This window comes from Perca fluviatilis, chromosome 3 (genome assembly GCF_010015445.1).
Source record: "Perca fluviatilis chromosome 3, GENO_Pfluv_1.0, whole genome shotgun sequence".
In the NCBI taxonomy this organism is placed as follows: Eukaryota; Metazoa; Chordata; class Actinopteri; order Perciformes; family Percidae; genus Perca; species Perca fluviatilis.
This window is the reverse complement of record NC_053114.1, coordinates 2,155,864-2,168,389: the sequence shown is the minus strand read 5'-3', so window position 1 is coordinate 2,168,389 and position 12,526 is coordinate 2,155,864. Positions and strand designations below refer to the sequence as shown.

Below are 12,526 nucleotides of genomic sequence, written 5' to 3'. Positions count from 1 at the left end.
TTTACACCCCAACAGCAATACATAACTTATGGGCTCTGAAAAATGAGTGAAGAAGATCCATCATCTGTAGCTGCTGTAATCCTGTAAAAACGCCCACCAATCACTGCCTTGAGGGCCGCTTGGAAAGAACCAATGAAATGCATCCTCACCCTGCCACGCGTACTCTACCCCTCCCACGTATGAGCCTGAGCTCAGTGCGTGTCAGAGTTACTAGAAGTCTACTGTAGATGGTTTCTGGTTTGTTTTTGGGTGGATTCGTTGTTTTCAGGAAATGTCTTGTGCGCGTCAGTGTGTGGGACGGAGCCCTGAGGGCAGGGGGAGGGGTTAGACAAATCCTGCTAGCTTTTCAACATTAGCAACTCTATCCTAAAATTGGATAGCAGCTGTAATGTGCCTAAAATATGGAAAATAAAGCATATTTAAGCATATCAGAGGACAATTATTTTCTTTATGCTTTAAATAAACAAAAGTGGTTATTTTGTTTGGTAGCTTCAATAAGTATGCTCACATAATTAAAAACAGACTTAAATGACAAAAAAAAAACAAAAAAAACTTCAGGGTGTTCATTACAAAAAAAGAAGTGATGCATGTGATAGATCCCTAAATACACAACAAAGTTGGTCAGTCAGACTTGTATCCTGAATTCCTCACAGAGCCAACACGTCGGAATTGCAGAAGGCGTGGGCTGAGGTCCGGATGAACGCTCCAAAAACTACAAAATATTCAGGCACAGAGCCAGATTGAAGAGCTGGCAAATGTGAGCAGACGTGTGGCTGGTGGTATGTAAAACCTGGCCTCGAGGAACAATGTTTGAACATATTTATAAGATGTTAGAAAGAAACAGGAGACAGGTGGCCAAGGGAGCCTTGGCAGGAGCGGGGCATGTCAATGAGTCAACAGGGACGGACCAATCAGGACACAGAGTATAATGATGAGGCACACCATTCACAATCTCTGAGGAGGAGGCAGGTGGACTAGTTGGAAGTGGATTTGAGATTTGTTTATCCCTATTGAAAACAAACCTGGGGTTGGGTTGATTAATTAAAATATGGTTTAAGTAATATAAAGGTCTTTTACTTTTCACATTAAAATTCTTAAGAAATGTATGAGTACAATAAGATTGAAGTTTAGATTTTCTGGCAGGACTGCTGCTAAATAAGCCTGGTTGTGCATACAACATTGCAATAATAACACATGCAACATTATCTGCTCACAGTAAGCACGAACAAGTCGTATTGAAACTATTATTGTTAGATGCATTTTTTTTCATCAATCTTGCAAATCTGGTATTAATGGGTAGGTTTTTAAAGTGGTTTAAAAATGCAGCCTTAAAGTGCTTAAAATATGGAAAATAAAGCAGAGGACTATTGGGGTAAATTATTTATTGCTTGAATTAACTAAAGCGGTCATTATGTTTGGTAGCTTAGATATGGCCGCTCACATGCTTTAATAATCAAAAACTTAATTACACTTAAGGACACTTCAGTGTGGTCATTACAACAACAAAATGTGTTCCACGTGATATATCACAAAATACACAGTCTATATCGACGAATGGTCATTTACGGGATAGTACCGGTGCGACCCGAAGTTCCGCCGGATGTTCCACACTTTGCGTTTTCTTTGTGTTTACATTTAACACTTGAACAATTGAACAATAACTTACTAAGAATTGCCGCACATTCTCTGCTGAGACAGCACTCTCCTGTTTTTCTGTAAGCGTGCTTTGTCCATAGCGTACGGTTTGTGACAAAGAATTTCCCCTTAGGGACAATAAAGTCTAAAGTCTAATCTGTGGTCGTATCGAGCAATATTAACCGGAACCTCTGAGCAACGTTACACAGTGAAAATGGAAATTTTGAAGGAAAATTTGGATCGTGCAACAAGGCAGGCCTGCTTGGTTCTTTCGGGGAATGATTGTAAAGATTTACAAGGAATATGTTTACGGCATTTACTGTCTAACTGGGACGTTTTGCGGCCTATTGGCAGGGATTTGCTAAGGACAAAATACACACGCTGACACACTGGTAAGAGCAAATTACATTTACCATGTATCCAGCTAAATTAAATAGCTCACGTTACTGTATTGTGTGAACAGTTAACTTCATGTGGCGTTTTCTTTTGCGGAGTGCAAATGTTCCACCAAAACAAGTTCCTTCCCGCTCGCTGCGCCCGGAGCGTAGCGCCGCCCCTGACGATTGTGATTGGTTTAAAGAAATGCAAACAACCCAGAGCATTTTTTCTCTTATCCAGGAGTGTATGCTTCTGTTGCCAGACCTTATCTGCAGCGCCGTGGAGATATATCTGGCAATGTGAGACTACTAAATACACAACAAAGTTGGTCAGTCAGACTTGTATCCTGAATTCCTCACAGAGCCAACACGTCGGAATTGCAGAAGGCGTGGGCTGAGGTCCGGATGAACGCTCCAAAAACTACAAAATATTCAGGCACAGAGACAGATTGAAGAGCTGGCAAATGTGAGCAGACGTGTGGCTGGTGGTATGTAAAACCTGGCCTCGAGGAACAATGTTTGAACATATTTATAAGATGTTAGAAAGAAACAGGAGACAGGTGGCCAAGGGAGCCTTGGCAGGAGCGGGGCATGTCAATGAGTCAACAGGGACGGACCAATCAGGACACAGAGTATAATGATGAGGCACACCATTCACAATCTCTGAGGAGGAGGCAGGTGGACTAGTTGGAAGTGGATTTGAGATTTGTTTATCCCTATTGAAAACAAACCTGGGGTTGGGTTGATTAATTAAAATATGGTTTAAGTAATATGAAGATCATTTTTGTTTCACATTAAAATTGTTAACAAATGTATAATGTAAGTAGCCTGACAAGCCAGCCCCACATCCAGATGTTGGGTCTGAAACTCACCATTGACAGGGCTCAATCCGAGGGGCGGGATAAACGGTTGTCTTTCATATTCCCTCTGCAGTAATAGGATAGAGCTACAACCAGGCAGAGCAACAAAGAAGGTAGAGAAGCTAGTTGATAGATTAAACTTTTGCCGTATCCGGTCGGCAAAACTCCGAACACATCTTCCTTTTTTAAGAATGACTTCAGTGCCGTTCTTTGTTCTTTTCTCAAAGAAAAGCTGAACTCCAAGTCTTCCAGAAGACCACTGTTCCCAGCAGCAGCAGCCGTAAGCCCCACCCACCGACTCTATACACGATGTGATTGGCCTGACCAGAGTTCGGTTTTTCCAGCTCGCAAGTCAACGGAGAGTGCCTAGACCCCCCTGGCTGCTAATTAAATTTGCTGCTGCTAGGGTTGGTCTAGATTTCTAGGCTATAATATAAGTACAATCTGACTGAAGTTGAGATTTTCTGCCAGGACTGCAGCCTGTTTCAGCATTTTCTCGACAGTGTCGAATGGAGGATTTCCCAGGCTGCAGTCCTTATCCCAGATAACTGCCACTGTTCACCTGCAGATGGCTGAAGACAGTTAAGTGTCTCCTCTAATACGCATGCAGTTGCCAGATGCTTCTTTTCACCTGCCACTCTGACAAGCGCGGTGACAAGGACATGATTCTTAACCAGCTTATCCTTGCAAACACTACCAGCATGTATTTCTTGTAATGCATTATAAATACATGGCCCAGCCCTAGGGAACACTGCTCAAGATTTACACACGTAGGTTTTTCTGCTTCTGCAAGCTTTGTTAAGGAAGTTACTGCTGCTACAACAGCAACAGTTACACCTTGCAATCGTTTGGGTTTAGGGCTGCAGCTATCGATTATTTTAGTAATCGAGTATTCTACCGATTATTCCATCAATTAATCGGATAAGAAATACTTTTGTTTTATTGAAGAGCAATAATAAACAATAGTTTGGTTAAATTTTTGGAAAAAGCAACATCTGCATTACCTACATTGCTTACAATGTCATCTCTCAAAAAACTAAACATATTAAGTGCATTTAAGTGCCATATTACATTGTTTTTAAAGATGTTTTTTTCAAATCATATCAACCTCAAACTAAGGCATACATTAAACATACATAAACATTACATTAAGTTGTGCAACTTAACTTTCAGAACTACAAGTTTCAACCTGAGACTGATCTGTATATAGGTCTATATGTAAATATTAGTTATACTCAACCTATTTTCATTTATATATTTGATTATGTCACCCAGCTCTGTTACACTTATGCTATTAGATTGTTGATCAGCTGTTTCTCCAGAGAGAGAGAGAGAGAGAGAGAGAGAGAGAGAGAAGAGAGAGAGAGAGAGAGAGAGAGAGTCATGCTATTATCGTGGTAAGCTAGTTTGATTTTGCAGTAGACATACTGTACAGAGTTTTAGTTTTAATTCCATTTGAACTGATTCCAAACTTTGGACCCTTTCTGTCGTTTTCTCCAGCCTGTCTCTTCTCTTAGCCCCTCACTATTTACGCTCTGGCATGTGTCTCCAGCAGCAGACTGAGCCGCGATATCAGCGATACAACGTTGGTAACGTTGATTTAACGAAGCTTTGAGGCAAGTCATTTTGCATCGAGGATTTTTTGTAATCAAATTATTCGAGGAATCGTTTCAGCCCTATTTTGGTTATTGTTGGAAAATGGACTTCCTTAATGTATGTTTTAATATAATGCTTACAGAATACTGTAGTTCTGCTGTAAATGTGTTTTTACTCCTTCTATTTACATTCGAATGGTTATATATTTGCGGGCCGCAGCCCCCCAACTAAAGCTGATCTACTCACGTGGAACTTCTGGATGATCTCATTGGTGGGCTTCTGCAGCCACTCGTCCACATTGATCTCTGGCTGCTGCTCCAGGTCGGAGGCGTTGGGCGTGCTTGTCTGTCTCTTTACCTTGGAGTGCTTCGGCAGCTCCAGCTCCTCAAAGCTCTTAAACTCAGGGATCCTATGCACATGCGTGCATACGCACACACACACACACACACACACACAACACACACACACACACACACACACACACACACACACACACACACCCCATTTGTAAGTAGACCGTAGCTCCGTATGCAGTTGTTGCACTGCTTTTTCTAATTTAAACATTTTCAGAATTGAAGCAACAAACAAGATACTGCAGGCCTCATTCCTTTGACATTCTGTTATTTTACACTAAACTGATAGCCTGACAAGCCAGCCCCACATTCAGATGTTGGGTCTGGGAACTCACCATTGACAGGGCTCAATTTGAGGGGCGGGATAAACAGTTGTATTTCAAATTCCCTCTGCACGCAATAGGATAGCGCTACAACCAGGCAGAGCAACGAAGAAGGTAGTGGAGCTAGTTGATAAATTAAACTTTTGCCGTATCCGGTCGGCAAAACTCCGAACACATCTTCCTTTTTTAAGAATGACTTCAGAGCCGTTCTTTGTTCTTTTCTCAAAGAAAAGCTGAACTCCAATTCTTCCAGAAGACCGCTGTTCCCAGCCGCAGCAGCCATAAGCCCCGCCCACAGACTCTATACACTTTTTCCAGCTCGCAAGTCAACAACAAGAGTGCCTAGACCCCCCTGGCTGCAAAATAAATTTGCTGCCGTCTAGATTTCTAGGCTACTAAACTGATTTATGGATCATAAAAACATTTAAAATCGAATCTCAATGTCAGTTATACTGTAGTTTAACTACAAGATAATCAACAGATTGTATACATATCCTATCTGACAACACTAATGAGTTGTTCTATTTGTCAGGGAACATAGTGAGCTTTTTTTTTTCATAAATTTTTTAATTAATGAGCTTTTTGAAATATCCTGCCAGCGGACAAATCAAGCATGAAGGTTAGAGAAAACTCTTACTCCGCCTCGTTGACACGCAGGAAGTCCAACTGCTCCACCACTGCTCCAGATATCAGCGTCTAAAAGGTTGATGAGAAAAAATTGATATCTATATACAAAAGATTGCACAGTAACGTACCTACAGTATACACATGTGAAGAAATGTTCAGAGGATATCATACTCTAGAGGCACATTTAGGAGCCCATAAATACAGGAGGTGAGTAAACACAGCTGTATAAATTCCTGAGAGGAGGTTTGCCGGGGGAGTCGGTGTACAAAACAACTGTTTGAATAATGCAGTTCATAACAAAGAACACATGGAGTAGTAAGGTGTGAACTCCGTTCACGGTTTCAAATTTTACAAATGTTTACGGGAGCTGTAACAAGTTAGTGTCTTAAACGGTAAAAGTAAAAGTTGGAGTGTTTTAAAAGCAAAGCAGTGTGGGAGAAAGAGTGCAGTTCAATAGGACTTGTGGTACAAATGTGATATTAGCCATTCCAACTGAAGTCAACCACAAAACAAAAATAAGAGGCGCAGGAGAGAAGTAATCCTGCTCCCCATAACAACGGGTGTTTCAAAGCGGTAGGAGTTCGCTGTGAAGTGAATAGCAAATAGGCAACAGGAAGGAACTTTAGAGCGAAAAGAAGAAGAATGGTATGAGGAAGTCTCTGCTGAACTCCACAGACACAGTAGGAGAGAAGTTAGGGTTGGAAAAGCTGTCATAAGTTTGACAAAGCAGTTGGTTAAAGTTACCAATGTGGAAATAATTCCTTGGCCTTATTTTTTTTTTTGCTCGATTGTGTTCAAAATCCTGCAACTTAAATCAATACAGTCCGATTCTGCCATGAAAATTAAGAATTATCAGCAGTAAAATGTTCATGGCTAATATAAATTCATGAATACTGCTGACGTCCTTAGATATGACATGAACAAGCTATTCAGCAAAACAAAGCATGTGGTAGCAATGCTCCAATGAATCAAGGGACTATGTCAATAAATATGATTTGTTACTGTTCAAACAGATTAAAGATGTACGAGTAAACTTTGTTTAAACCCGCATTAAATGATTTTTTTACCACTTGGGGGCAGTAAAAACAAGCTGTTTCAACAAACAATATAACCCTGACATATTATCACCTTTAATATGAGGGACTCTCTAGCCAACAGTTGCTTATTTGCTCATCTAACAGATACAAAGAAACATTAGCATTCATTTAGAGTTTTGTTTGTGTCTACCTGATGAATGTAAGTCTAATATTCACTCTTTTTAGTTCTGTTTTTGGTCTCCACCAACTCCTGGGGGAAATATCTAAAAGCTTCACTACATTGATCAGCAAGTGGCTAATTTGTTCTGTCATTTGTTTTCGCTGAGAAAAGCTGCCTCCTGCTGCTGCTGGAAATGCGGTACATGAGATGGTGAGACTGAACCCAACGGTAAAGTTGCGAAGTTGGTCAAACCAAAACAGGAAGTAAAAAGACGCTACAATGCTCCGCAGAGCTGAGGGGAACTGCAGAGTCGGGTAATTTTTCTTTGGGCTTTTGACACTATGAACGACACCTTTCACATTACACATAGTCATGTGAGCCATTGTTAATATCAAAATAAGAATTATAGCAGCTTTAAAGAAATTTGTTGTTCTGTTTTCATGGCCCTTCCACTGGCTTGGAGAGCAATGGTCCTGATGAAGCTAACATGAAGTAACAGCTAAACCTAGGTAACAGTCATGAACCCAAAATCTGGCAAATAAGACCCATTATAATGTGAGTTTTCCTTTTTGTTTGGATGTGAGTCATCATTTATTTACAGTTACCCTTTCTTCCAACCTTGAGAGACACACACACTGACCCTGGAACCTGTCGGACCCTTCTCAGTAGTACTGCTGAGGCTCCTTTGCTAAGCATGTTTCATCCTTGCCCTCATACCACAAATACGGTATCACCCAGGGGTGTAAATGGAATCATTGATGCACGTTGGCACTGAGCGTGGATTCAGGTTTCTCTACAGTCTTCTCTGCAGGCTGAAAGATACATTGGAGGGATCAACCTCTAATCTATTTATTCACCATTGAATGGTATTCTTTGCAAGCCAGAAAAACCTTCACCCCAGTAGTTTTCTTCTCTTTCTCTGAAGCGTCCAGGCTTCATTCAGTTTCACCTTTTCCAGGCAAACCAAAACAGTTTGCCTCCCAAATTGAATCTGACAGACCAAGGTCAAAACACAGATAAACACGGGTACTGCTGTTGGAATACGGAGGGCATTCAGATTGACAGCTGGGAAACTTTTTGTCGGTTTTCCAGAACCAAGAGATGAAGCCCTGCAACACAATTTATAGAAACATCTGCAATATCAAGTCACTGTTTATTTCAGAGATGGCTGTAATATCCGTTGTAACTGAGCAAAAATCTGTTAGAAAAGCCCACAATGTCCAGTCTCATCTTATTTATGTCCTCAAATTTGTGCAGCAATATTTTCTATAGCTAATCTTTTTAACTTGTCAAGCCATTTGTAAAATACGGATATGAGGGAGTCCAAACAAGGCATTATTTTGCTATTGTAATTATAATGATGTTTATTTTATTGCTAAAATACCTAATTCCTTTGGATTTTGAGGCACTTATGGGCCACGCTAGTATTTAAAAAAAAAATGCTGTTATTATGGCAAACGTACACTTCTCATTGTCTCATTTCATCAACAATTAGCTAACGTTTGATTGTTAACATGTCCAACAATCCATTGAGTAAATTCCCTGAAATTTGCATCCCTAAAATAAAGTGTGGCTAAGAATGACCAACTGAAAGAATCAATACAAGAATGAACAAGTCCATTTTAACGGGATCCACAAACCTGAAGTCTGTCGACATGAACTTTGACCCCTCCGATGTTGCCTTTCTTGAACGAGGCCAGCATGTCCAGGACTGGGTTGAAGCGGCTCCCCCTGGCGAGACAGGAAGGTTAGAATGACTCCGTTTTTTTCTTCTCCTACATTGCACAGTAGAGTAAATCTGTCCCATTCTGAGTCAAAACATTTGTATTCCATAGCATGTATTAAACATATCATCAGTATGAAATCATCACAGCTGAAACTTCTCTCAATAAATGAGCACATTTCACCCAGACGCCCATTGCTTTATTCGGTCTGCTGTCGCCTTCTATACAGGTCATCATCCCGATCAATAACAAACTAATGACTATTGAGTTGCTTCTTTGAGAGCCCATTGACTCGTTCCAGATGCTGCAGTGTGGCTGTTTAAGCGTTTGTATCACATTTAACATATGGCTTTCTGGATAATGGTCAATACTGCTGTAATCAGCCCACCAGTCAGGCTATAGTGATACAAATGAGAAACATTATCACCCAATCAGCAAGCAAATACAGTTGCACCTTTATTGCAATAAAGATAAATAGTTCGCATGGGAAGGAGGAGAGGTAGAGCAGGAGGGAGAGAGACATGTCGGATAAAAAAAAAAATGAACCAAACTGCATTGTGCCTGTAAAGACATTTTGTTGCGAGCTCGAGCTAGTATCAGACAGAAAAAGACAGATAGAGGGTGATGTATGGGGAGATAGGAGGATGAAGAGTGCTGTAAGAAAGCTATCAGAGGACAGGAAGACAGAAAAAACATATAAAGGAGCTATTATGGAGTGTGTATATTACTTGATGTTATCCTCGCGAATGAGAACCAGGAAGAGAGGACGTCCCTGCATCTTCCAGCACTGTTTGATGAACTGCAGGGCGTTCTGCACACACACACACACACACACACACACACACACACACACACACACACACACACACACACACACACACACACACACACACACACACACACACACACACACACACACACACACGTCATGTCAGATTGGCTGAGGCATGGTTCAAAGAGTCCAGCTTCCACGGTTTCTGAGCAGAAACTGAATCAGTGCCACTCCCCCCCCCCCATAACCATACCTATACTGTACATATATAGGTGATATGTGAAAATGTTGCATCAGGAATATATGGTACGCAACTTAGACCTCTAGGTTATCAGAACGCTCAGCAGCTGAAGGTTTGGCTTTTTTAGACCCTCTTCATAAGTTTTTAGAAGGTTAAAACAGTCATCAACTGACTGGTGACAAAAATGAACACAGATATAAGCAAACCCTATCATCAATCAATAAATGCGGTGCTTGAATTGGGCCCGTATTTTCAGGAACTATTCATTTCTGACCAAGTACCATTACTTATAACACAGTACTGCTACTTTTTAATGAATGTAATGAAGGTACACGTGGTAAACATGGGACAGTTTCCTGCTCAAACGAGCAGCAGGAGGCAAAACTGTTACAATGTGAGGTACAGTACAGTATGTGGTCTAATTCAGGTGGAAAGCTGCTGGTTAAGAGCTCAGATGTCTGGTATCAGGTAGGCTATGACTCTAGTGTGTGCCCTTTCTGCGAGGACACGCAAAATGAGTATACAAATGTCAGGCTGAATCTCTATAGATCACACAAACTCAGTATATCTCCGTTATTTAAGTTCTTGGAGCACATAATAAGTGGTTCGCTGTGGAGTCGTGGCAGCGGTAAGCTCTGCAAGTGTGACCCTGGCTTACCTTAATGTCATCAATCAGCAGCATGACATCTTGGGACAAGTAAAAGTCACTTAGATCAAACACTATTGGGTAGCACACCACCGTCTTGCCCAGGATACGATAAATCTGGAGGGACATGAACACACACATACACACACTACTGCATTAGAAGACGGATGGCTCACAAGTAGCCACGTATACATTATTCTGGGCAGCCTATAAAACAAGCCATCAATCCTAAAATAGAGGGGACACACAGAAGCTACACAACCACTCACACATACACATACAGTATAATACACACAAATGTATAAAGCACCCTTTTCACACATACAGATTGTCACAGGGACACACACACACACACACACACACACACACACACACACACACACACAACACACACACACGTACAGACACCCATACAGACACAGTAATGATGATAACGCCCTCTGGCAGTCTGCCATCTTCCACATAAATGTTCCATTATAATATTGTCTTAGCAATGCATTGGGAGCCACGATTCATTTGTTAGGCAATGTCTTTGTTTGAGAAAGCTGCTATGGCTCAACTTATTTGGTGACCTTCATTTGGGAGAAACGGCAAATAACATACGGCACACACACACACACACACACACACACACACACACACACACACACACACACACACACACACACACACACACACACACACACACACACACACACACACACGGACACACACAGACACTGCCTGACAGCAGCTTAGCATATTAAAATGCATTAAGAATAAGTAAAATCTATTCAGCATTCACTGATGCATTATGTATGTCTGACGAAGAGAATAACTCTTGGAACTGAATATTTTCCGTGTCTATGTTCGGTTTCTGAGCTGTACTAGACTCCTCGGAGCTCCGGGAAATGTACGCTGATCGACTGTATGTGTGTCCATGTAGCGGTATGTACATGTGTGTACTGGTGTGTTTGCAAAGCAATATACCTTGCATGTGCCGATGCAGCCCACTGGCCTCTCTGGACGCCCACTCAACCCCAGCTTCTTATTGATGGCAAGGAAACGGTATGCCTGCAGAAAGACGCACACGTATTCACAGACAGACATGGACCAAAACCTTGTCAGTAAACATAACATTTACATTGCAAACAATTTTGCTGCTAACCTATGTGATTTCAGAGAAAACTGAAATCTACATCTTGATCCGTACATTTCCCTGCGAGAGTAAAAATATCACATTTGACTGGAAATGTCATGCAACACAGTGCCAGTCCATATCGTAATAATAGTGCAACTCCATCATCCGGTCTGTTCCACTGAGACATGTTCCGTTGTTGCAACTCATAAGATGAAATTACCACCATATGGCAGAACCACCTACTGAACAGTTATGAGACATGGCAATAATAAAAGGTCCCCTGGCTGTCATCAGCACACCCATGGGCAACGATGCTGATGGCACTGTTGTACTGAGATGCAGAGGCCCATAAGAGGAGACACTGAGACCTAGCTGAGCCCTCATTAGAATAAATAAACGACGGCATGCTGTTTGATACTTTCCAAGTGAGCCACTTAGCATATTATGCACTGCTACAAATGCCAAATCCATTCTAAAAATGAGCTAGTGGTAATTGATCCTTCACTGGGCCCCAACACCCCTTCCTTACGGTTACCTGTTGTGCTTTCCATTCTAGCATGGCTCATATGCAGTTTACAGTACAATAACGGTGGAAGATATGCCATTCACATTTTTTCATTTCTGAAACAAAATAGGACTTCCATTTCACACACAGGTAAACAAAAGAAGGGTTTCTGAATTCTAGCTGACGTTTGTTGATTTTGGCGGCTGAAATGACATCTGTAATTATGGCCAACTCAAGGAGTGGGTTGAAAATGCCTTCTGCTGCTGACTTAAATATGAGAGGAATGAAGAAATAATACTGTTCTTGTATTGCAGGGTGAAGCTAGTTTTGCAGTTGTTTCACCAAAGGGCTCCCCAGTCGTCAAAACAAAGCAGAGGAAAAGGTCATGGCCTACTCCCTCAGCCATCTCTGAAAAGCAGTTAGAGATGGCAGCAAGGAGAACACATGAGCTCCAACCTATCACTTTCCAGAGCATTTCTATGGTGCTTCAGATAAAAAGCTTCTTACCGCTGTGCCTCCTGCTGTCAAATGCACTGATTCAAAGATGCAA

General features: G+C 41.4%; 1 protein-coding gene across 3 annotated transcripts in view; it reads right to left on the bottom strand.

The window, feature by feature from the left end:
- The window catches only part of phkb (phosphorylase kinase, beta), a 143,292-nt gene that overhangs the window by 14,365 nt on the left and 116,401 nt on the right, over window positions 1-12,526 (bottom strand). For all 3 annotated transcript variants that reach the window (XM_039794589.1, XM_039794588.1, XM_039794587.1), the window contains 6 exons: window positions 11,321-11,404; window positions 10,364-10,468; window positions 9,421-9,503; window positions 8,609-8,699; window positions 5,782-5,840; window positions 4,715-4,877 (listed from right to left, as the gene is read on the bottom strand). In XM_039794589.1, coding sequence (XP_039650523.1) covers window positions 4,715-4,877; window positions 5,782-5,840; window positions 8,609-8,699; window positions 9,421-9,503; window positions 10,364-10,468; window positions 11,321-11,404 — 585 coding nt within the window. The remainder of the gene's footprint in view (window positions 1-4,714; window positions 4,878-5,781; window positions 5,841-8,608; window positions 8,700-9,420; window positions 9,504-10,363; window positions 10,469-11,320; window positions 11,405-12,526) is intronic.